The 26,151-nt window shown below is 49.4% G+C and overlaps 2 protein-coding genes across 4 annotated transcripts in view; one reads left to right on the top strand and one right to left on the bottom strand.

Moving 5' to 3' along the window:
• Positions 1 to 6,052, top strand: part of FAM20A (FAM20A golgi associated secretory pathway pseudokinase) — a 42,247-nt gene extending 36,195 nt beyond the window's left edge. For all 3 annotated transcript variants that reach the window (XM_065910274.1, XM_065910277.1, XM_065910275.1), the window contains exons 10-11: positions 603 to 662; positions 1,776 to 6,052. In XM_065910274.1, coding sequence (XP_065766346.1) covers positions 603 to 662; positions 1,776 to 2,040 — 325 coding nt within the window. In that variant the 3' untranslated portion in view covers positions 2,041 to 6,052. The remainder of the gene's footprint in view (positions 1 to 602; positions 663 to 1,775) is intronic.
• Positions 6,053 to 6,086: 34 nt separating this feature from the next.
• PRKAR1A (protein kinase cAMP-dependent type I regulatory subunit alpha) lies at positions 6,087 to 22,465 on the bottom strand. The gene is made up of 11 exons (XM_065910278.1): positions 22,308 to 22,465; positions 19,425 to 19,604; positions 14,653 to 14,823; positions 13,808 to 13,899; positions 13,547 to 13,608; positions 12,762 to 12,808; positions 11,739 to 11,897; positions 11,001 to 11,061; positions 9,845 to 9,966; positions 8,746 to 8,827; positions 6,087 to 8,464 (listed from the first exon to the last, which is right to left on the bottom strand). The coding sequence occupies exons 2-11, from the start codon at positions 19,596 to 19,598 to the stop codon at positions 8,292 to 8,294; spliced, it is 1,143 nt and encodes a 380-aa protein (XP_065766350.1). The 5' UTR covers positions 19,599 to 19,604; positions 22,308 to 22,465; the 3' UTR covers positions 6,087 to 8,291.
• Between the last annotated feature and the right edge of the window lie 3,686 nt (positions 22,466 to 26,151).

Genomic DNA, 26,151 nt, shown 5'->3' with positions numbered 1-26,151 from the left:
CGCCCCAGCCCGCAGGGCCTCCATGGTCGCGTCCCCGCCTCCCCCGCCCCTGGCTCGGTGGCCTTTGCTCTTTATTCTTTTTTTGGCTGCTGGGTCTCTGTTGCTGTGCGGGCTTTTCTCTAGGCTTAGCTCAGCAGCCGTGGCACCTGCCTTAGTTGCTCCCCGGCTCGTGGATCTTCCCAGGCCAGGCATGGGCCCCGCGCCCTGTGCCTTGGCCAGGCGGAGGCTTACCCGCTGCACCCGCAGGGAAGCCTTCCCTTCGCTCCGTCTTTGCTGAGGCGGCGGCCTGCGGGCCCTGGTGCAGCGGATGCGCACGCTCCCCCCCTCCCCCTCTCCCTCCGCGGTCACCGCTGGACGCAGAGCGCCCGCCTCCTCCTGTCAGCCTCCACCCTCGGGCTGGTGGATACAGGGACGAGTGGACGCTTTTTTTGCCCTCCCTGGTGGAGGCTTGTGTGTCCCGAGGAGGAGAGGGCCGGGAGGGGCAGCAGCTGTGGGCCTGGCGTGCATGCGGAGCCGTGTCTGGGCGCAGCAGAGGAGGACGCGGGAGAGGGGTTGGGGTCGGGGTCGGCCCCCTGAGCGCCCTCTGTCTGTCTCTCCCGCAGGTTCGGCCGGCACTCCCACGACGAGGTCTCCATCCTGGCGCCGCTCTTCCAGTGCTGCCGGTGAGCGTCCCCTTCCAGGGGGCTCTGAACCGCTCCTTTCCGCTGCTCTGGGAGGTGGGCGGGCGATCTCCTGTCTCGTGACTGCAGAACTGTCCCCGCAGAGGGAGACTTAGGGCCTGAGCTTTCAGACGTCTCGGCCGCCTGCCTTCATCCTCCAGCCACGTAGATAAGCACGCGCTCACTCTTGCAGGGCCTGGTGGCCTCTGCTGTGCCCGCGCTCACGTAACTCATAAATACCGCTATCCTGTCACCATCTAAGCAGAATCCTGACTCAAGTCCCATAACCTCTTGTCGGAGGAGAGGAAGCCCCCGGGCCTCCGCCTGGCCAGCACGTCTCCGCAGCGTCTCTGACCGCCTCCAGTCTGGCTGGCGTCTCAGCCCAGCCGGCCAGGACCGCGCACCTGCTCACGGTGGTGTCCGAGGCTGGATAGAAACGTGTGGTTCACGCAGAGCAAAACTGTCTCCATTCCCTGCTGGGAAGTTCGGGGCCTGGACTTTCTTCCTCCACTTCCTGGGGTAACTTACACGTGCCCCCCTACCTGCCATCCCCTCCTCCTGAGCAGGAAAGGCAGGGGTTGTGTGTGATCGAGGCTGGACACTTAAGCTGCTTACACATGAGTCCAAGTCACAGTCCCACATAAGAAAAATCGGAACCCTAAAGGTGAACCCGACCCCATTTCAGAGTCTGATGCAGAGAAATCAGAACCACAGAGTTGAGCAGAAACAAGGTGGAGCCAACAGTACCCACGGCCTTTGAGATGGCAGGCACCAGCATCGTCTCAGCTACTGGGGGCTTCTCTCCTTAGCTTTAAATTCCCTGGAAAAGCTCTCACTCCGCACTTGTTTGGATTCCCCAAGAAGCGCCGGATGCGTGGGGCACCACAGTTCAGAGCACGGACGGCTCGGCAGACCGCTGGGCAAGGACTGCAGGGTGCTGGCCGCCACCCCATCCAGTCCCTTCTTACCGGCGTGTCATTAGAGTGCCCGAGAAGGCACTGGGGGAGCAGAAGGCTCTGCAGCATGAGCCCCCCAGAGCGGGCAGTGGGGCGAGAAGTCAGCTCAGGAAGCTTCTCCCTTCACCTTGGCTAACTGGGTTTTGACTCTGTCCTCCAGGATAAAGAGGAAGACGCTCCTGCACCTGCAGCTGCTGGCCCAGGCCGAGTACAGGCTCAGCGACGTGATGCGCGAGTCGCTGCTGGAGGACCCGCTCAGCCCCGTGCTCACGGAGCCCCACCTCCTCGCCCTGGACCGCAGGCTGCAGACCGTCCTCAGGACCGTACAGGACTGCATCGAGGCCCACGGGGAGCAGAGCGTGGTGGCCGACGGCCCCGTGGGACAGTGGGCCCCAGACTCCAGCAGGGCTAATGCGACGAGCTAGGGGCCGGAGGAGGCACACCCTGGAAACTGGACCGGAGCTGCGGTGGACTCCGAGTGTGGGCCACCGCTTCCCCAGGGTCCCCATCCAGGCTGAGGCCTGGGTCAGGAGCTCGCGAGGCAGGCAGGGCGAGGGGATGATTCTGCAAGAGCGGAAGTGCGACCCAGTGAGCCTCCCGCCTTGGACCACTGGCCTGGGTCCCCTCCCCGGGGCAGCTCTGCTCCATCAAGGCCACAGACACCTGCTGAGCCCACCGGGAACCTGGACGTGGGTCTGGCCTGGAACAGCATTAACTGTCTGTCACAAATAAAATGGCAGGACATCAGATGGACACCTCCAGGTGTTTATTATAGCCACAAGGACGACTCCTGATCCAGACAGACAAACTGCACATGGTGACTCTCCACCGGGTCTAAAGTACACTTGACACTCTCCTCACATTCCAGTCTCTGTGGCCCAGTCAACACAGCCACCCACTCTGACTGGTTCTGATTTCTCAGACGTGTTACCACAAGAGGTAAAGTAACAGAGGGACCTGCTCAGGGTATCAGGAAAGGATGTTTCCATCTCAAAGAGTAAAAATCGACTGAACTGGCATCAGGGATGTCAGGACTGGCATCGGTAACCATAAAAGGCAAAGCGAGGGGGGTCCTGCAGCGGGACAAGACGGGTCCGGCAGGGACACCAGGCTGGCCTGGAGCAGGGCAGCCCGGGCCCGCCCGCCAGCCACAGTGCTGGCTCCCGTGAGACCCAGCAGTGGCCCCGCCGGTCCCCAAGGGCAGCAGGCTGCTCGGAGCAGTCTGACGCTCTAGATGCCCTCCCCTCCACTGCCTGCTCAGACAGGGCTCAGTCCACTTTACTTCCTAAGCCTCCGGGCGTTTGGGGGACTTCCTGTCTCACGAGCCCTGTCTCTGCTGACCTGCTCACGTCTGAACCGGAGGTTTTGTTTCTCACTCCACAGCCCGTGACAACACACATGACGGGTATATTCGTATTAATCAGTAGGCAGGCGACAAGGGCTGATGTCGTCAGATCGGCTTTTCGGGTAAAGGCCAGAGGCTCAGATGCTGGTGATGAGGGGGTGGGAAGACACTGAGGCTGAGGAGGGTCCCAGGGCAACACCTCTGGACTTCATCCAGGACCTCGGCCGTGCGCCCAGAGACAGCCCCAGGGGACACACTCTAGATGGGCTTCTGGCCCCCCAGGGCCCCCACTGCCACACCCCAAGGTGCGGACACCAAGACCGCCCCCCCGAGCTCCCGCCGCATGCCGCCTCCGACCCGCCCATAGACAGAATCCCCACCTCATCGGGACTGCCAAGGAAACGGGCTCAGGAAGGTTAACTAAAACCACAGAACCTAGGGGGTCACAGCTATGCCAAAGTGTTCCTTCCACTGAACCCGGAAATACACCCGGCTTGTGAAGCTGTTTGTTGACTTTACAACAGAAACCAGTCTTTGGTAGAGGGACCTTAACCCCAGAGGCCTGCAGCACAGAGGAGTCTCCCTGCCCCTGGGGCTCCCCCCTCACGAACGGTTTCTCCTGCTTCGAGCCAGAGTGGGGGGAACGGAGGGACGGCAGGGAAAACACGCCGGCAGAAGCGGCCAAAGGACAGAACAAACGGTCCCCAAATCCAGACGGCAGAGCCCCAGGCAGGCCGAGCCCAGCTCCACATCAAGCCAGGTGTGGTCTGCTCTCGTGTTCAGGTGGCCCGCACTAATAAAGACGCTGGTCTCCTTCACAAACCGAGTGACAGAACCGAGTGTGACCAGTGTATCCGGCACCTACCTCCCGCCTGACTCACCTGTCTTACACACCATTGTTCTTTCACTTTCACTAACACCAAAATTAAGACTCCACTATTTGTCAAAAACACCATAACACAGAAGACCCCAGTCTTGGAACTATCAGCTTCTTCCAACATGTCCAAGACTGAAAATTCTTGTCTTCTGTGTAAGAATTTTTTGTGTTCCTGTCGTTACTACTGATAGCAAAGTAAAAAAATGAAAGGGAACAGATGGATCGTGAGCTGGTGGAGAGGTCTGGAGGAACTCGGCCTCCCCCAAACCTAGAGGGCATCTGGGTCTGAAGACTGTAAGAAGTGTAGTTGCCTCTCTTATTGATGGTGGTTTAGACAGAGGACGAGATGGTTGGATGGCATCGCCAACTCAATGAGCATGAGTTTGAGCAAGCTCTGGGAGATGATGATGGACAGGGAGGCCTGGTGTGCTGCAGTGCATGGGGTCAGAGAGTCAGACACGACTTGGCAACTGAAGAGCCACCACCAGGAAAGGGTAGACAAAGTCACCAGAGCCAGTGGGGGAGACAGCTGTCTGCTCCTATTAGAAACAGGCGTGTAGGCTCCCATGAGCCTCTCGTTGCACCTTGGCCCGCCAACCGACCCGTGATCGTCTGCTGTCTGTGTTGGGTGTGAGAAGATACCCCAGCTACTACTGCTGCATGAATGCTGAACCCGTGGCCAACAGCACTGCAGCTCACGCCTGAGAGAAGTGAGTTACACTCGCGAACACTAGCCAGAAGCTGAGAACCCCTCTGGGGCCATCTTAAACAGCGAAATCACCAACAGAGCTGCTCAAAAATGCAGGGGAAAAAAAAATGGCATTAAACAGACCAACAGAAAGGGAACCGGCTCACAGGCCTAAATCTGAAAGAAGGCAGGGTACCGCCTCGTCTGACCCAGGCCGGGCGCGTGTGTCAGGCAGGAGAGCACCTCCTCCGCCCCGCTCCGGCCTGGGCATGACCCTGACGGTGCTGCAAGGGCTGACCTGGGGGTACAAACACATTCCAGCGAGCAGACAGGTTTGCAAAATGCGCAAACACAGCTTCCGTGAAGAACGAGGATCAACTGTGTGATGACAAGCTCTCCATCTAGTGGTGACCGGGGAAACCACAGGGCTGCTTTTCTACACTGGCAGAGCTTCCACAGAAGGAAGAAACCCGCCTCATCTGGGGTTTGGGTTTTAGGCTGCGTCAGGATGAAGTCACAGCTCTGCACCTAGGGCCACTGACTCTGAACCACAGACTCTGTGAAGAGTCTGCACTTCACAAATTTGTCCTTCAACAACGCTGGCTTCTGTGTAAAATTCCACAGGGTAAGAAGGGAGAGATTTCAGCTTCTCCTCTCCAGTCTCACCCGGCACTCACTACTGGGACAGCTACTTGGGGGTCCCATTAAATGGTGATCTAGACGCTGCTTCTCAGTGCTGTTTCGGCCCATCTAGACGTACACTTGCCAGCGCCTAACGGGCTCAGCCCTCAGTTTACGGTTGGAAAGAAGGCGATGCTAAGAAAACTAACATCATACAACTTCAATTTTATGACATCAATACACACATCATTAAAAAAGGATTTCATATGAGCCAGTGTTTGAGAGGGAAAATTAATCTACAACCAGTATAGTCAGCCCAGGAAAATGCTCTTCAATTATATTCTGTTAAATGTTCCAACTCTTGCGGGCCGCGGGAGGAGGTGAATGCCTCTGGACAAAGCGCATGTGCTACGAAGCAGCACACAGCTCCAGCAGGGTGTGGAGAAATGAAGCCCACCATTCTAACAGACTCAATCATCCCATGCCTCAGAAACTTGAGGGATAAATATTAGAAATGGCTTTGTATGTGTGCGAAACACAGACACACACCTAAATATACAGATGCACTTGGTTAAATTTAAACCAAGGAGCACGCTGACCTAGGAGTATTTTCCATTCAGTCTGGGAAAGTTTCAAGGCCAGAGAGCCAGTCTACCCTTAACAAAAAGGAATTCTTTGCCTTGATTTAATCTTTTCCTTCCATCACTCAGAAAACAGATCTGGTACATCTCAATGACCCTGAAAGTAAGGAATTTAGATTCACTGACAGACTGAACTGGAAATCACTGAAAACACACATACTCTTTCAGTGATCCCTCATCTCCTAATTTACAATCAATTTTCATCCTTGCACGCCGGATTTGGATTTGGAGTTTCTGGGGAGTGGGGATGGAGAAGAGAAGAAAAGAAGAAAGGGAAGAAAAACTGATTCATTAAAGAATTAAATTATTTAATGTTTTTATTACTTGACCTACCATTGAGACAATCTATAACAAAAAGAAGAGAGTATATTAGCACAGAGTATAATCGGACTCGTAACCAAGAAGCAATACAAAATGGTCCTTTGGCGGTCCACACTGTCTAGAGCAGGAGATCTCATAAACTCCCTTACCAAGCCCAGAAACGACGACGGCTAAAGCTCAGGCTATCCGAGACAAATGATGCCAACTGTGGTTTCTCACATACACCCAGACTGCACAAAGATAAAGCTTAAAATGTGATCGTTTTTAAATTCAGACTTCAATCTTTTTAGATTACAAACTACAAAAAGGGGTAAACAGCAAAGCCAAATGACTTAAGAGCAAAATTCATTTAGGAAGCATTATAGGTATCTAAATATACATGGAACATGATTATATACATATAGGAAACTGTGCAAACATATGACATTCTAAATAATTTAGTTAAGTACAGTTTTGGCATTTAAACAAAGATCAAATTAAGCTTTAAGCTAATTAACATAAGTTTTAATCTTTTAAATATAAAAAGGCAGCTAAACAGAAAATACAGATCAAAAATCCTCATTTAGTATAATTTTGAAAAATAAAAAATTTGTAATAAGGTGGCTTTCTATTCCACACTAAAATGTAAATAAAATGTTTCCCAGATTTATACTCCAAACTAGTAACAACCTAAAAACTGTTCAAATTTGTGAAAAACATGTACCATGACCAATTTAACGACCCAGGAAAGGGTAAGGAGAAGGGATTAATAATCAGAGTCAGTTGCACACAGATGGAAAAAGAAACGCTTGCAGTCACTCCCAAGTATACCCCTACATGTTATGCTATAAAGATCACAATGCAAATAAAAGTGCCTACATTACGCAACTGTGAGATGCTGTTTAAAAAAACAATAAAGATGAACAGTGGGGTTATCATTGGTGCACATGGAATAGTGTAACACAAGGTTGATAAAGCTGGAAAACACTGAAATACAGTTAAGACTCAAAACACAGGTTTACACAGAAAAGTTTCCCAGGGAATAGAACAGTGGATAGGGAAGCAGAACTTCTCAGCAGGATGGCCTTTCTGACAGGTGTGAAACACACACACTTCCGACCCCGCCCCCAACCCCCCATAAAGTCTAGTTGACTCAAAGCGGGGCGAGGAGCGGTGCGGGTGCAGAAGCAGAGCAAAGAACGTCTTCCAAGTCCACTGCCCAGTGAACTCAGGGGGCAGCGTCCCAGCACTGAGCTCTGCCTGCCTGCCACCGCCCCCTTTAGCAGCCCCTCTTCCCTTCCTCTGTCACGACATCGACACTGAGTATGTCTGTCCTGGAGGCGGGGCTTGCAGAACGTAAGAGATGACCATCCTGGGGTCACCTGAAGGACACACGCTAACCAGAAGCTCCCAGTTAACCACCAAGAATGCAGACCTCGAATTCTCCTTGTCAATTCAGCATCTGCTGATGAGTATTTGGCACTAGCTGGAAAGAGGAAGGTCTAATCAGAATCTGTGAGCTGAGGCAGATGTCATTAAATCAGAACCGGTATTTGTAGCTTATGCTTCAGTGTGAAATGCAGAAAGCAGGAGCAGATAGCCACAACTCCACATGCTGCTGAGCTGAAGAAGAAACCTTAGCAACCAGAGATAAACGACCTGGCAAATCTGCCTGACCAACACAAACTCTCATTAAAAAAACAACTGGTCATATCACAGCAACACTGGGCATTCCCACCCTCAAGCTACTTTAACTACAGGCAGATGTCCCACTACGTGAAGTCTGCTACACCTGCTCCTAATCCTCAGAGCGTCATGAGAAATCACTTATTCTATGAAGACAGACAGCACACACAGCCACAGTCTGAAGAATGCTCATGGTAACAGGAGGCGCGTGCCACTTAGAGGAGACCTCGCGCTGCCGCTCAGGCTCCACGTAACTCGGTGGCGCGGGGTCAGCCCTCGGCAGACAGCGAGCCGGGGTGCGGGTGTGAACACTAACACTGCACAGAGAAGCAGGGACAGCAGAGTCTCCAGAGAATCCTTCTATTTATTTAACTGTGTGAGCACTCAGTAATGCTCCAAAATAAAAACGGTGCCACAAAAGCAACTGGAACAGAAGCCAACAAGAAGCTGCGGCGCCCGCGGCCCCGGGGCGCCGCGCGGGCAGAGCGTCGGCGTGGCGGCCAGGGCGCGGCGCCGCCTCAGACAGACAGGGACACGAAGCTGTTGTACTGCTGAATGTTGCGCTTGAGGATGTCGGAGCACGGGCCGAGGACACGCTCGAACCGCGGCCGGTCCAGCTTGACGCACTTCAGCGGGCCACGGGCCACCACGGTGGCTGCACGGGGCCGGTTCATCAGCAGAGCGATCTCGCCTGGAGGGGAGAGAGGGCTGAGCGCGGGCGCACTCCCGGAACGCTTTCCCGGAGGCGCCCTCAGAGCAGAGAGAGACCCGCACAGGCCACACGACATCCGCAATTCAGAAAAAAACAGTCCAACGACAGACGTGAGACAGTAACGTATTAACTGAGTAAAGGCCAAACTCTCCGAGAGCCAAACACTAAAGTAAAAACTGAAATGCAGGAGAAGGAAAACAAGACCAGGCAGGGCTGGGAAGCTTGCCGAGAAGGGACTTCACCCTGAGGGACCCGCTTACCGAAGTAGTCCGAGGGCCCCAACCTTCCCACTTCCACGAACTCCTCGTTCTCTGAACGCCGCTGCAGCACAGCGGCCGAGCCCTGTGATGGGAGACCAGAGAGCAACGCGTGTTAATACGGCCGACTCCTGGGGACATGTCGAACGCCCTGTGCAACTTTATAGAGCTCTGCAAAGAAAAAAAATTCAGCAGCTATTTCAAATCCTCTGCGTTCATGTCATGAAGAGGACTGAAGAGTCAGCACAGGCTTGACCTCCAGCGCCCCGCTGGGGGGCTTCGCATCAGGCTGAGGGGCTTCCAGGGTTGGGACTGAGGTGAGAAACTGCAGGAGGAGCGCCAGGTCCAGGCACACCGCCTCTTTATAGACACAGCTATACATGAGCGACACACCAACTCCTCTAGGTGCTGTCCCTGCCTGCTGTCTCACTGTGAGAAGAGTTCTGTCTGCAAAAGAAACACCAGGGCTCAGAAAGCCTGGACTAGTTACTGCCTGGCCCTCCTCACGAAGACTTCCTCAACCCCTGGCTCGAGAAACACCGGCAGTGTCTCCTGATCACACTCACAGCACACCAGCTGTGCAGATCTCCATGTCGGCGGTCATGAGCATATAAAACACAGGAAAACAGAGAATTTAAAGACCTGAGCTGGGCCCTTTATTGCCAAACAGCCCAAAGGCATGCTTTTAACAGAAATGTACATCACTTCATAGTCTGTGAGTTGAGTGGCCGAGTTCTGTCTGGCCTGTATAAGCAGAAGTAATTTGAGTAGATCAGAATCTGGCTAATACTTCCCACAATTCTGACTTAAACTCATTTAAAATGTGGTGGCCTAGCAGAAAAGCATGGAGAAGGAAATGGCAACCCACTCCAGTGTTCTTGCCTTGAGAGTCCCAGGGACAGGGAGTTTGGTGGGCTGCCGTCTATGGGGTCGCACAGAGTCGGACACGACTGAAGCGACTTAGCAGCAGCAGAAAAGCAAACGTCTGCATTTGAAAGGGAATGATAACCTGTAACTAAAACTGTCAGGTAACCCCAAAACAGCAGCTGTGACTGAGGACCAGTGACTGCCCCGTCCCCCTCCGGGGCTGCCCCGTCTTTACCTCTAAAATAATGAAGAACTCATCACCCGGCTCCCCCTGAACCACAATCTTCTGCCCGTCTTCAAACTGGACTGGCTCCAATGCATCAGCTACTGTGAGACGCTCCCACTTGTCCAGAGATTCTAAAAAGCAGATATCAAAAGAGTTTTCTCTATGTTACTTGGTATTGCTAAAAATTTCAAAACAAAAAGTATAAAAAAGTCAACTAAAGCACTCTAGTGTGGCTCAGATTCAACTCAGCACCTGTCTTCAACTACCTCTCTCTTAGCAACAACCCCCCGTCACTCACAGGTGGCCCAAGTGCCCTCCTGAATTCAGGGGCCCAGGAGCCAGTTAAGTCCACACCAACTGCATCCAGTGGGAGAGGAATGGAGAGTGTGGTCATTAAGTATTGCCAAAGGCCGCCATCAATGCAAATCAAGCCCGCAATGACAGGACCCAGAAAGAGTCTGCTCCAGAAATGCAGAGAAATACCTCATTTATTTACAAAACAAGAATAACTAAAAAATAACTTATGTTCCCAAAGGCCAAACTGACACTTGAGACACTAGAAAGTAATCATTTCCAAGAAAGGAAAAGTAAGGGCACAAAAGTTAAGTCACTGTAAAAAGCAATGATTAAGACTGTGTGACCTTATGAAACTCACCATTCCTTCCCAATGAAGAGCAGCTTGTAATAATGTCTCCAAGTCCACAAAACAGATCACATAGAAGCACCTCTGATTACGCTGCTCTACATTTCCTCAAACTTCTAGCATTTTTTCAGAGAAAGCTAGCAAGTGACACCAAACCTTTCCACAGAAGACACACATTCTTGGCAACACTCACTTTCCTGAACTGAAAAAACTCACGGAGCAGTGGAGACCACGTCCCGGGGATAACCAGCCATCCACCGTCTAGAGGACACGTCCAGCCTTTCTATCCTTCCAGGAGGAAATCAGTAGCACTTATTTCTAACTAAGAGGTCAGCCACCCACTAGCAAACTAAACACACACTGAAATTACTTCGTAGCCAAACTTCAGCTCCACATTCCTGTGTTTTTTGTTACTATGAAAAAATACTGATAACTCAAGCAATCTTTATGAAACAGAATCCATTTCCTTAAGCATTACTAACACTTCAATTTAGCGATTCTCCATGCAACTTTCCAACTTACCTAAAATAGACACTTTGCTAAGAAACTTCTCATACATCTTTCGCTTTCTCAGTGTGCTTCCCTGTAAATGAAAAAAAGAAAGTCATATCTCTAAAATGTGTAATCCACACAACGCTGTGGAGTAAGAAATGTTTCAGGCAAACTAACAACAGCAGTCGGTCAGAGCTTGCTTGTTTTCTCCTGCTGAAGATGCTAAGGTCTGTGTTCAATAAAAAGTTCTCAGTAACCTGCTCCTAAAAAGAACACCAGGTATATAGATAAAGAATTCATCAAATACTGAAATGTCAAAAAAACAAATAACCAGTTCTCCCAAAAAAAAAACAAAAAAGAAGAAAACCCCGAAGTAAAGCTGAGTATACTTCCAGCTCAGGGTCCTTCTCCACAACCCTAAACCTCCATAAAAAGAAGGAACTCAAACTGCTACCATAGAAGCGTCAGAGCAGCATCCATCAAGCCGTCTGTCTGTGTGAAGACTGGCTAAAGGAAGATGTGCTGACCAGTGGAGACAGTTCCAAACATCAGCTGACCACTGCATACACACCCCGTGTTTGTCTCCTGTATTGTTTCAGCCAAAGTTCTGTTCTAAAAGATCTCTGTCGCAAACGGTGTAGTGGGTAATGCGAAGGTCAAGCGTTCAGTCATTACAAGGAGAAGTATTCCCATCTTCCCGCGGTGGTACTGTCGAACACGAGTCACACAGCCTGGACAGTGGTCTGCACCCACCCCCACGGGCCTCACCATGAGGATCCTTCGGTAGCTGTCCCGGTCAATGCCCCACAGTTTCACGTTCGTCTTGGCCTTGACAGTGGCCGCTCGAGGAGTCCCATAAATCAGAGCGAGCTCCCCGAAGCTCCCTCCTTCCCCGACACTGGTTGCCCATTCATTGTTGACATAGACCTAAAATACAAAAGAACTGGTTATCTCTACAGACACAAATACATACGAATTAAAAACCTGCACACTCTTTTTTAAGAGATCAGAATCCTGAACTTTGCAGAAAATTAAATGTTATCTCTCCGGTACACAGCAGAGCAAGACACCTGACTTCTGACAAATCAAGTATGTTCAGAGTGTCTATAATTTACCTGGTTTAATTATCTGGTAAGAAAAAGGCCCTCAGAAGGGATGATGAGAGCAAAAAAGTGAACCAGGCATTAACAGTACTTGTTACGTATTTACTAGCCAAAAGGAGAAAGGGGCAGCAGAGGATGAGATGGTTAGAGAACATCACCGACTCAATGGACATGACTATAAGCAACCTCCAGGAGAGAGTGGAGGACAGAAGAGCCTGGCGTGCTGCAGTCCATGGGGTTGCAAAGAGTTGGACACAACTTAGCCACTGAACAAGTGTATTTATAAAAGCCTGGGCCAGGCACTGTGCTGGTTAGCATTTTACTTGCTATGCCACCGACTTTTCTAACACTCTTATGGGAGGGACAAGATGTACAGTACAGAAGGCTCTACCAAGTCTCCCAGCTGATGACCTGCCGAGCCTCCCCCGACCTTATCCTACTCAAAAGCAGGCACACATGCCCTTAACTGCTAACCTAGCAGAAGTTCTGAACTGTACATTCAGTCAAAGAAATTCTATTTAAAAGGTTTAATGTCAGTAAAACATTTGGCAAAAGGAATCTAACATACAAGGATGTAATAGTCCTTCAGACACTCTAAAAAGCAGTAAATAAAAAATAAATAAAAAGCAGTAAATAACAAGCTGACTTTTAAGATTCTCGACATATTTTTGCTATTATTAAATCTTACATCCATCTCTCCTTGGTCAATCACGTAGAAGTTATCCCCTTCATCACCTAAAAGTGAGGAGAGTAAAAAAGTCAGAAGCAAATTATAAATTAAAGAACAAATCAAACCAAAAAGTCGAGCAATATATTTTACAAGTCATAAAACTGACCAGGTCATCAGTCATCTCATGGTGAAGATGCCTCTGAAAAATAACTTAAGCAAGCCACTTATATGTATAGAAATGTTAACTGCCATGTCATCCAAAACAACAAAACAAGATACAATAGTAACAACATATCACCTTGTCACTAAAGAAGAAAATATACGGATTATGAAAACCCATGGAAATACTGAGAGTAAATAGATAGGAAAAATGAGGGAACACCCAAAACATGAGCTCCATGTCAGGGTGTGTGGGCAAAATAGAGTCAGCAGAAGGTACAGAGCCTTGTACAGAGATGGGCTAGATGATGAAGAATCTGAGTGTGAGGCTTATTCTTACTTTATTTTCCTCTGACTGGTTAATAATCCATAAAAAGGATATATAAAATATATGTGGCTCTGGAATTCCTTATAAAGTAGAAATGCACGAATTTTCTTTAACAGTTACTATAAACAAAACTATACTGACATTAGGGAAATATCAGTCCCTTACTCAAAGCGTGCCTTTTACTTTTAGTTCAGAAGATTTTAATTAAAGAAATAAGAAAATCCAACAGTATACCAAAAGGAAGATGGTAGGCTTAAAGAGGAAAAAAACTTGACAGCTTTAATAACAGCACTTGCATAAAAGCAGCCACCCTTACCCTGCTGAATAACAGTCTCTCCAGCAATAAAGGAAACAGGGAACATGGCGTCAAAAATGTCACTGCAGAGAGAGAAGGCTTCGTGTTACAAAACATTAACCTTAGAACTAACAGACCTTAGTCTGTTAGTTAACCTTAGAGCTTCCAGATTTTCAGCCTGGAGTGGCACCAGGTGAACAATTATGAAGACCCTTTAAAACCTGCAACAACGAGGCAGCTAGTTTGGGATCCCAACTGTACCAGAAAAATAGCATCACCTACCTTCTCTCGTTATCGTCCAGATGTGAGAACAGCACGTTCTTTTCAATGGCTTTAGCTAAAGCAGCCATTGTCTTATAATCTTTGGGTATAACCTAGAAAGAGCAGAAAGCCAATGACCACTCCATACATTCCAAAAACCAAAACGACTTCATGACTGCCACCGACACTTCAATTAGATGTCAAGCTACCTTAGGTATTTGAACAAGGCTGCTTTGAGTTAAGTATTTTCAACACAACACTCTCACACTATCTTTGACCCACAAATACTGACTTTGAGAGAACAAATACTAATTAATCCCCTTTGTCTACAACTAGGCCTGTACTGAAAGGCTGGTATTTGGTTCCTAGTCAACAACCACCTTACCCAAGGTCATTACTGAGGCACACCTAAGCATTTTACGGTAACTGGTCATCTTCTAAAGTATGATCATTTACTGTTAGTCTCACACCCTCTTGCCAGCTCAATTATCTTCCCCCTTCAGGCTAATCTCTTAACTGGAAATGGCAGACTGGCTCTGAGAAAGAGCCAATGGAGATGAATGACGCTTACAGAGCAAAATGTTAAAGCCACCACGTGAGTGAGAAGACGTCAAAAAACTGACACCACGATTCAAGACAAAAAGGAGTACTGCCTGGTCTTTCACTGCAAAACAACACCACGGAAAAGAAAATCCCCCAAACTCAAGTACTCACTGTTTTATAATCACTATAGATACCTCCTCTGATGGCCTATTATTGCAGAAACCTGCTCCCCAGTGCGCAGGATGGAGTACGACCCACCCTGTCTCGTTTACTACTGGGAACAGCGCGTGTTCATCAGCGGAGACATTCCCGCGTGCAGGTACCTTCCGAACATAGGACGCAGCATCCTCCTCCGTGTAGACCTCGGCGCTGATGGCCCCACGTCGCCGCCGGCCCTTCACCACGGGGTTGGGGGGCGGGGGGGAGATTTCATCCTCCCGAGAGTCGGCACGGCTGCCTGCTTTCTGCAGGTTCTGGATCTGCTTTGCCTCCTCCTGAAAAATTACAAGTTTATAAAACGAGACCCCCATCAAGCGCTCTTCACTGGCGCTCTCATACTCTAATGACAGTCCTTCTCGGTCACTGCAGACCTCTCCTTACCGACGCGAAAGTTAAGGGGCAAAGGCCGACCACGAACGGGAGAAAACGGAGAGTCGAGTTTGAAGAGAGATGCCCTGAAAGGGTTATACTGCTCCTCAGATGGTGATAGACCTATACCAACTAACAAACAAAAAGCCACTGGTACAAGGGCACATAACGTGCAAATAAAAAGTTATACACTCATTGTAGTAATAAACTGGCAATGATCTATAATGCACTCAACAGTAATAAACTGCAAAACAAAACTCTGGGAAATGAGTGTGAGATCCCTGCCTTGCCCATGCATGCCATCTAGGAATATCACCCAGGCACAGCAAAGTGACATAAGAAAGTCTAGACTACCAGGTTACTCCATTAACTCAATACACACTCTGCGGACCTGCCATGCCACATCTACATTAGGCAGGGGGAATACAAAAAACAATACGAGAGAGTGCTGAGCCTGCAGGATTCATATTCAACAAAATAATGAAATGTGATGGGAACCTGGACTTCAACTAAGATCAGACATAACAATACTTATCCTAACAGAGCTGGAAGCATTCTTTACAGGCAGGGCTGACATTTGGTTTACCTGTTTTTTAACAACTTATTAAGCCAATCCATATGAAACCAAGATCAACTATTTAACAATCTTATTTTTCAGATCTAGGGACTTAAAAAGAAATCCCTCTCAGGTCTGCAGTAGAGAATGAGTTATGACTGACGTAAAACCCGAATGAAAAAAGCCAAGAATGGTGAGCTATCACCTTCTCTTCATGACTCATTCTCCATTCTTTTCCTAAAACAGCCTTCAAATTCTAAATGACAGCATTTACTAATTATTTCTGAAAAATTCTGATAAAAAAGAATTTAAGGAGGGGCGGCTTTTTCTCCCGCCTGATACTCAGTTCTGCGTCTGGCATCAAGACAAATCAAAGAACACACAAGTGCAGCAAGAACCATCTAGAACAACCACCACTGAGGCAAGAACAGTGCTTATTTCTATCAGCAGACTTGTGCCTGATCTTTTTATTTTTTGGAGGGAGGAACCAGCTTTATTTTTCTCATCTCTTTAGATTTTTCAATTAAAAACACAGTAACAAAGGCCTATAACAAAACTAACGTGAATGTATTTGCATATTTAGTTACAAATGCACTTACCTGTTGATCAAATAATCCAGTGTGCCTATGTTAGGAATTTATTTTAAAACATGCATGTATGTGGAATTACAAGATACACAGAGTTATTCATTATACCAAAGCTTTTAACAGCAAAATACCGGAAACCACCAAAACGGTCATCAATGTGGTGATTAAGTACCACGCATTAATGTACATCCATACAATGGGATACCATGCACACTGGACACAATCGTATAAATGCCCGTATATGATGCAACTCAGGCAGCATTCCAGGGAGACAAAGAAGTAGGAAAAAGACTTTTGATTGTCATGCTGAACCACGGGCAAATATGTAACCAAATTGTTTTTTAAAAAATTTTCAAAGAAAATCCACTTCACTGTCATTCTGGTAATTACAGTAACAGGTAAGGTTTTTCTCATTCCATATTAACAGAGAACTTTAAAACTCAAGTCTCCCCAAAGTTTAAAGTTCAAGAGCACAAATGAAAACAGATTCTACCCAAGATTTGTCATTGATATTTCAAAAAAAATTCATGAAAAGTCTCACAAGCAACCCTTCATTTGGAAGTAACTTCTAAGTGCATTTTTGTTGTCTTAGACAATTCTGAAGTGCCGAGAGCACTGCGGTTGTAACAGTGCTCTCTGGGTTCCATCGTCAACAGCACTTGGATGTAGCCTGGTCCTGATGACAGAGCCACTGCTGAGGGCACCCATCTCTACTGTGCATTGTGACACGTTTTTATGCATTTCCTTGCAGCTGTCATGGTTCAGTCCCCTCACTCCTCAAAAGAACCCCTCCCAGTCCACTTACTGTCAATGCATCCCAGCACATTAAGTTCTGATTCCGTGCCCGTGGCTAACCCAACGTGTTTGCACCATCCTCCCTGCCCTGACACCCATTCTTCCCAGAGGGTGAAGTCGACGTCCCAGCCCACTGGCTCGGGGTTTGGTACGTGGCTTGTTCTTGTAAGAGTGCAGTCTGGCCCCTGGAGCGTCTGACCCGCTCTGCCTTGAGAACAGTGCGCCTTATCTATGGTTGCTCCTTCAACTGGACCCCAGAACAAGACATGTGCAGCCAAGAAAGATGGGCTGAGCACAGATGGCTGCACGTGGCCAAGTATCAGGACATGTGGAGTAACCACCGAGACCCAGGGGTCATGAAGCGCTGCAACAAAAGCTGGTCCCTGTGTGACCACGGCCAAGTCCCCTGGCCCCTCTTAGCTTTACTGCTTCCTCTGTAAAACGGTGACAATCACCAACCGCACACGCTTGAAGTAATGAGTATTCATAAAAGGTCAAGGGCTCGCACCGCACCTGGCACTCGGGAGGCACTCCACGGTCAGCGCCATCACAAATCCTCTCATCTAATAGTTGGCAGGGTTCAAATGAACACACACAGAAGAGGACTCGGATTACAAACAGCCGTCTGAAGCAAAACGCAGACGCTGTCAAAGGACCAACTGAGATAGGTTTCTGGGGCATTTCTTACTGAGCAGTTGAGGGAACCAGAAACATGAGCCCTGGTTAGCACGGCAAAGAGGTGACAAGAGTGTGACTGTATTTTCAGACACATAACTCAACACCTAATGTACAGAAAAATGACCTGTTGAACAGCTGAAACTCTAGTTTCTCCAATGTCTGGATATCTGTATTCAACCTTGGCTAAAGGAATGAATGCAAATGAACAAAAATTCATGAATTACAGAAAAAGCGGTAAGCTGTGACTCTATTAAAAGGTAGAGAGGCCAACACACATCACATCTAAAAATCCCAGGTGCAAAGAAACTACTTGCATGATCCTCTCCTGTTTTCCCTGCAGTCAGTGCTCCAACAGGGCCATGAAAAAACAAGCCCTGAAATGAGCACCCCACTCCACTCTCCCTATAAAAAGACACACACTTCACGTCTCACCCACCTCGGCCGCTCAGCGGGTGGCTCTATTGATGTCCAGGGAGCAGAGGGATCACCTTACAGTGACCGACTTCAGAACCAGACCTCCAGGAACGCACCTCACTTCCAAACGGGGAGGGAAGGCGCACAGCAGCCTGGCGCGACAACGCTCCACTACCAGCAACTGCTTCAGTGAGAGGAAAACCAGACCTTCCACCACAATCCAGAACACCAAGGCTACAGTCACTGGGGCTGGTTAGGCTTTCCTGTTTTAAATTCTAACCATGGTACTAAAAACCAATTTCAACAGCTTTCCAAGAAAACGCGAAGAAGAGTCCAATCACTGAGCCACCCAAACATTTTCTGAACATTAGTAAAACAGATTCTTTTACTAATAAATTATGCTGTTTGAGAAGTTGTCCAAACCAGTGGAATACAGTATAAACCTTTCTGCAATACAACTAGATAATTAACAATCATACACCTAAGAAAACGCCTCCCAAGTGATTCACAGTCATTATGAACCACATCAAAACTTCAATATGAGTTAAGAAAATCTGTAACTTTATCCTGCTCAAATTTCAGGAGCAAATCAAACAAACTACTCAAAACTCTTAACAATCCAAACTTTCTCATTCATCATTTCTTCGAAGGGATTGAACTAAAGCACTGACCTTGATGAAAAATGACCACTTTGCTTAGAAAAGCACATACCCCATGCTTAGGTCCGACTGACACACACACAATAAGGATGAACAACAATGAGTAAAAACTGAATCTCTTTTTTTCAAGAGGAAACAAGTCCTGACCAGAATTGTAAATAAAGTAAAATTCTGACAGCCATCAATCTTACTCTCTCTGCTCCAGAGTCAACTTACGTTGGGACACATCCTACAGTCAAACACACTTGGACAACTCAGAGCTTCTGATACACAAGTCACAAGCCAGACTTGTATGCTCCAGAACAGTGATTTCAAACGCAGGATAAAGCCTACAAGTTTACTTGTTTTGCTGAAGAAAACAACATTAAATGCTTTCAAGTACTGCAAAAGTTCTCAACTCACACCACTGATGTACCATTTTTATTTTTTAATTTTTACTGGAATATAATCGGTTTACAAACTTGCAATAGTTTCTGCTGACCAGTGTTGTACTACTTCCAATCAACTGAACCAACTCAGTTATTTCATTTGGTCCATTTTATGTATCAATTAAAACAGTTACAAGGAACTATGGTTGGAAAACCTGTTAGTCAAGTAAATTGAGCATTCAGAGTAGTTCCGATAAATTCTGATTACAAAGTTACAAATTACTACAAATGCATTAACTGTATTCTTTTCTGAAATTCTATTTTAAATGATGATGATGATTATAAATTATTTGGTCAGCACTCCTTTTCTTCCCAAAGATAAGAGATCAGTGACATTATCCAGCCTTGCATTTAACAACCATAAGGGTCAGCTCTCCCATTTATTTTTACCTTCTCCAGCTTCTCGAAGTACTCCCTGAGGAAGGCCATGGGCCTCTCGGGCCGGGCGGTGCACAGCTGCACGATGGAGTCCTTGAGCAGCGCTTGGATGTTGTGCTTCTGGACATAGAGCTCGCATTCCCGGAGGCTGCGCTCCTCCTCGCTGGCGGTGGTGCCGGATGCCATGGTTCACTACGGAGAAGACACAGAAGCTTGGGAAAACTATTCACAAACAGCAAACGTCAAGCTGGCCTTCGTCTTAGCAAATTCACCAGGCAACTGATTCACAAAGACTTCATTCTCACTAGGTAGGTTTTTTTAATTTTAAAACAGGGAGGTGAGGGCCAGGGAGTGAAGTATGAGGAGAAGGCACACGCGGGCTAGGAAGTGCTGCACCCAGGCCCCGAGAGGCACGCACGCAGCCGGCCCCCGGGCCAAGAGAGGAAGTGTCAGCAGCTCTCCTGGCGGGGCTGGTGCTGAGGAGTCAGGCAGGCCCCAAGGGAATTTCATTCAGTTCTCTTCTGCAAAAGAAATCATGACGACGCGGGAAGCGTGCAAAGGGTAAACAGGACAGAGAATTAGAAGGTATGCCAGTCAGCGCTTGGTGAAAGCAAGGAAGCACCATGAGGAACATCTGACGTCCCCTTCACATAACCTGGATCCCAGGGGAGCAGGCCGATCTCACCCAGCAAACCACTGGAGCACAGGCTCTCATCAGCCAACACAACCAAAATGGTTTAAGACACAAAAGAAAATCCAGATGAGTTAAAAAACCAATTTTTAATCCCAGACTCTTTGTACCAGATTCCAGTCTTAAACGATAACACAATTATCCACTAGTAAAAGGGAAAATCTTTAACGCTACTAATAGAAAGAAAAACAAAAACAAAAACACCATATAAACATCTTAACAAGTAAACTATAAAAGATTTGAATAGGGAAATGTTAAAACATCAAGTTTTTAACTCACATGAAGACTCAATAGATAAACTACATTTAGTGAATTTTAGAGGGTTTAAACTACTTCGATGTGAAGTAAAATAAATGCAATATTGGGCGGCTAATCTTAGCCTGGAATTCAAAGCTCACTAACTTAACAAGAGAGTCACAAACCCGTTTTCCTTCCAACTCCTAATTATCATGTAATTAAGATCAGAAGATAAAGGTGAAGTGCTCTCCACTCCACAAGAGATTTCAGTACTAACTCATGTTTCCCAAATTCAATGCGCACAAAACCAATGAGATCAAACTAAATTTCAAAGGACAAAGAAACAGCACAGGGAAGAGCCACAGCCACAGTACAAAATGCTGTTACTCCTTTTGTTTTGACAGCTTTCATGGTAAAGGTCAATAACAATAGACTAATTAACAGACCATGAGAAAGTTTGTAGACACCTGACAGGCACATAAATTAAAGAGGAGAGAGAGAAAGAGAGACCTGCTGGTCCTTCAGAAATAAACTCACTCTCTCACACACACACACACACACACACACACACAGATTACTTTAAGATAGATTTACACCTGCCTCTTCCACAAGTCAGACAACCATACCAACTTAAAATCCACTTCAGGATTTTCTGCTTTAGAAAATACATTGTACTGAAAGACACCAAAAACGGTCAATGAGATCTTTCTCTGTTTCGAAACATTGAGATACATTTCGGGATTATCAATACATGTTTTCAACTGACCAGAGAAAATCATTCAAAGGTCAGGTCTGTGGTAGAAATGAGAGAAATGGGTCCAAGAGGTGAAACTGGCTTTTTGTTTGCAACCCAGAAAGAGGACACTGGTAATTTGGCGGCATATTAATAGAAATGCCCCAGGATTGATGCGTTCATCGTGTGAACCCCGGAAAATCCGTATTTCACGGTCTTAATTTCTTAATGGAATAGATTCACTCTGCACTTGTACTCAGTTCTAACAGCCTACAATTTAGCTCTCCCTCGTCCCCAGTTATTTAACTGCTAAAAAACGGACACTGCATTGTGTCTCCTAAAAAAACACTGGGATTCGTTCTTCTGGAAAGTCAGCTGTGATATTAACACAACGCCGTATCCAAGGGGTTAGACGCGAGGAATTATGTCAGACCCTTTGAGAAGGTCGCTCATTCAGGCCGCGGCCAGTCCTTCCTGGGGGTCATCCTCGGGGACCACGGAGAAGGCCACTCCCGCGGGCTCCTCCCGGCGCGGACGCGCGTGCCCCGGACTGGGGGGGCGGGGGGGCGGGGGCTCCCGGGTACCCCGGACGTGTCGGAGGAGGGCAGGGACGTGCCCTTCGCGGCACTTGGGCCCGGGCCGCGGGAGGGAGGCCCCCATCTCACTCCGGTCGGAAAGCCGCGGGGAGACCCCAGGGGGGTCAGCGAGGCGGGGAAGGCGAGAGGGGGGCCGACGAGAGAAGGCCGACGAGACGGGGCTGACGAAAGGGGAATGACGGGGTAGGCCGGCGAGAGGGGGCTGACGAGAGGAGACTGACGGGGGAGGCCGGCGGCCGCCGCCGCGGGGGCGGGGCGGGGCGGGCGGCTGGCCGGGACGGTCGGGGATCGCCGCGAGCGGACGCGGAGGCGGCCGCGGGGGAAAAGCACGGCCCCCGCCCCCCAGGCGGCCGGAAGGGCTGGGGGCTCCGCAGGCCCCGCGCCGCCGCCCTTGTGGGGGGAGGGCGAGCGCGGCGGCAGGGGCGGGCCCGCACTGGGAGCCGGGAGCCTCCGGGACGGCCCGGGGCGCGGACGCCGGTCAGCGCGGGGCCCGCGGCAGTCGTGAGGAGAGGCCGCGCGGGCGGGCGGCCATCCCCCCGCAGGGCTCGCCCCGCGACGCCATCTTGGGTCGGCCCGGCGCCCCCGGGCGGGCGGCGGGAGGCGAGGCGAGGAGCGCCGGGGCCCGCGAGCCCCCTCACCTGCGGATGGGCGGCGGCGGGCTGGGCTGCGGGCTCGGAGACGGCCGGCGGGACTCCCTCAGCGACGCCCTCCCGGCTCCGCTCCACTCGGCGATAGCGGCTCCGCAACGGCGCCACCGGAAACGGCCGCGCCGCAGCCAATCAGCGCCCGGCTGCTGACGTCAATGAGCCTCGCTCTGGCCAGAGCCGTCGCCCCGGCAACCTTAAAGGGACAGCGGCCCCGCAGGCGGACCCTCGCCCTTCACCGCCCGGAGTGGTCCTCCCTCTGCCCTTGTTTCGGTCCCAACGCGTCCCTGGTCCGCGGCCTCCGACCGGGGACTCCCGTCGCCCGTCACCTGCCGCCCCTCACCTGTCCCCGTTCGGACGCCGCGAGCACCCGGCTGCTCCGCGGGCTCCCGGCCCCTGTGCGCGCAGCGCGGCAGCTCGCGTGCCCGTCCCGCGCTCGCGGGGCGCCCTCACTCCTGCCGCGCGCGCCGCCCGCGCCTTTTCTCCGGCCCTCCGCGCCCGCCCCCGCTCGGCCCCCATGGGGCGTCCCGGGAGACAGGTGGGCGGCTCCTCCCAGGGCCCCGCCGAGGGGGCGCGGAGCCGGGGAGGGGGCTTCCCACCGCCTCCGGCCCGGGGGAGGCGGCAGCTGCGCCGGGGGCCGCGCGCGGGCGGATCCGAGCATCCCGAGCTCGCGGCCTCCGGGCTGTGGCCGGCCATCCGGCCCAGGAAACCCGAGCCCGGCCAAGAGTCCGCTCGGCAGGTCCGACTGCCCGCCCCGCGCCCCCCGCCCGGGGTGCTGTGCCGGCGGAAGCCGCTCTGCCCCTTTGGGCACCAAGTGCTGGGAAGGACTTTCGGGGGTCCAGGAGAGGCCCGAATCCCCCTAGAACTTGAAGCGCCCCCATCCTCACCCCTGGCCCAGTGGGGTGAAAAGTGCAAACTTTGCAGATGGGCGCAGACCCTCTTACCGCAGGAGAAATCTCAGCCGCCTGCAAAACGGCCCTCAGCGGGGACGATGCGGGGGCGGGGGATGGGGGGTTACTTCACCGCTTCAGCCATTTTTTTTTCATCCCAGACTCTGCCCCTGGAAGAAGAAAAGGGATGCAGAGAGACATAGAATGAATGAAGGCTCTTGGAACAAGCGCATCCTTGTGTCTAGCTGATACCTGTTGGACTCCTAGGGCTGCATGTGTGAGATACACAATGGATTTCACACTTGCATCCCTGGACTTAAAGGACATGAACTTGAGCAAATTCTTGGGAGACAGTAGAGGGCAGGCAGGCCTGGCGGGCTACAGTCCATGGGGTCACAAAGAGTGACACGCTTTAGCAACTGAACTATATATATATATAAATATATATATAATGAGATACATATTATGAGATGTGTATGTATTATAAGATATATATATATCTTATGAATAATTTTATATTGGTTCCAGGTCAAAACAGTATATTTTGGATATATTCGGTTATTAAGATTAATTTTGCCTTTGTTTTTTACCTTTTTGATACAGCTATTAGAAAAATTTCAAATACCTTTAAAGTTTGTGTTTATACTATTTCTGTTGCTCATCACTGTCCTAACAGGCCAATTGCTCCCCTAGATCCAGCAGTCTGATAGGGCTCCTGCTTCTCAGAGTATTTCTTTTATCTAGTTGTTATCCTCTGCTTTCTGAAAGTCAGAGGAAGCAGAGACAATTATCAGAAGGGCCAGATTAGGTCTATAAGAGGAGGGTGTATGGGGAAGTGACCACACCCCCATGAATGTTGGATTAAAGGCAGAGCCTCTGTCATATAGGATTTCACCCTTGTCGGTAGGAAGAGAATAAACTGAGCCTTAAACTGGCAAACAGGAGAGGGAATTAAATAGCAGTGAGCAGGCCCAGTCATGTTCCGAGAAGAAAACACTGCTGTCAGATAAATCTGGGTTTGGTTTCAGGCTCTGCCATCTCCGGTAATTGACTTAATCCTGATGAGCCTCAGTTTCCTCAGTGGGAAAAGATGAGCAGGGTGCGGCTCAAATGATTACTTAAGTACAGATAGTAAAGCACACATGTCTGTAGCGCTTAGTGTGTTCCTGGCTGTTCTGAGTACTTCGTGCATCATAACTGAGTCTTCATAATAGCTCTAGCATCAGTATTGTTGGTACCAAAGGAAAAGCAGGCATGGAGCAGTTAAATGGCCAGGATGGCTCATACCCAGGCAGCGAGCTTCATCTCTCCTCTGCAGCCAGGATGCAATGAATACAAATTAGTTTGCTTGCCATTTGTCCTCCCCTCTCATCAGCTCCGTGCACCACTAGGTTAAGACGGCCTTGGACGGTGTTCCGTAGAGTAAGGAGACCAGCAGGCCGCCGACGTGGGGCGGGCGGCTCTGAGGCGCGGCTGAGCCGAGCTGGGTGGCCTGGAGTGGCCCCGCTCACCTGCACGCAGGCTCCAGTCTAGCCGCGGCCGTTCCCTGTGTCTGCCACGCTCAACCTTGTAGTTGCCAAACTGTCCCGAGCCGGGGCTCTGAGAGACAAAACAGAAAAGGCCGCAGATTGTTGAGCCTGGGACCCAAAAACCAAACAGCCCTGGGGGTTTCCAAGAGGGGTGCATGCTCTTTCAGTTCCACGCTGCCCTGGGGAGAATTTCAACTCCTCAGTTTCATTTCAGAAGCGACCATTGTTCCACCCTAGTTTCTCTGTGCTTTTCCCCTCTCCAGAGGCCTGCTGCCCTGGATTCCAAGGTCTGCCAGCTTTTTTTTTTTTTTTTTTTGGTCTGTGTCCTTATAAAGGCTCAACAAGGGACTTCCCTGGTGGTCCAGTGGCTAAAAAGAACTTGGCCATCCCAACGCAGGGGGCCGAGGTTCCCTGGATCCCTGACCAGGGAACGAGATCCCATATGCTGCAGCTAAAGATCCCACGTGCCACAACTCAGAGCCAGTGCCACCAATTAAATAAATATTTGTTAAAAGAGAAAAGGCTCAATGAAATGAGTTTCTACCGTAGTGGGGTTGTAAGTCATTTTTTCTCTTTAAAACAAAATTCCTTAATTGCTGTTACAATGTTTGTGAAACAATAGCAAGCAATTTTAGAAGCAAAATAAACATCAGTTGTGCATTTAGCTAAAGTGGAACCAAGCAAGCCAGTTGTATAGATGGAAGGGAGGTTTTGGAGGACCATTTTTGGCATTATGTCTAAAGTTTCCACTGGCTAAAGACAGCTGCACCTACTTCAGATTTCCAAGGAGTACTTTTCAGACTATCGCCACCTATTTGTGCTGAGTGTATACGCTTCCTGTGGAACCCAAGATTGTGGTTTCAAAGATAACCTAGTTCCAGCAAGCTTTCCAATGCCAGAAATCTTTCTACTTTCCCCACTGGCAAATGCTCATCTAAACTGAGGGTTGGTGGTCCCGTGGTTAAGACCCCGGGCTTCCACCGTAGGGGACAGGAGCACAGAAACTACGTCTGGTGAAGGAACTCAGATCCCGTGTGCCTTGCAGCAAGGCCACGCCGCCTCCCCTCCTCAGAACAACACAAAGTAAAACCTGAAGGTTGGTGTTTCCCTGAAGTATTCATTGCAACTATTAACCCCAAAACCAGAGGAGTGGCACTTTTCACTCTAATACTAAAGAGAGTTTTCCAAGTAAAAATATCTTCATCCCAAACATATCTTCACCCAGACTAGCATATTTAAATCCACAATGCTCAACAAGAGAGAGAAAGTTATATTAGTAAGCCAAATTCTCTGGAGAAATAGAAGCAATAGGAGGAAGAGAGACAGAGGAATTTATTTGAAGAAATTGACTCGCACAGTTGTGGGCCCGGGCGAGTCCCAGCCTGCAGGACGTGCCAGCAGGCTCGGGATGGGAAAGAG

This window comes from Muntiacus reevesi, chromosome 18 (assembly GCF_963930625.1).
Source record: "Muntiacus reevesi chromosome 18, mMunRee1.1, whole genome shotgun sequence".
Classification (NCBI taxonomy): Eukaryota; Metazoa; Chordata; class Mammalia; order Artiodactyla; family Cervidae; genus Muntiacus; species Muntiacus reevesi.
The sequence above is the reverse complement of the archived record's forward strand: the minus strand, read 5'-3'. Positions and strand labels throughout refer to the sequence as shown.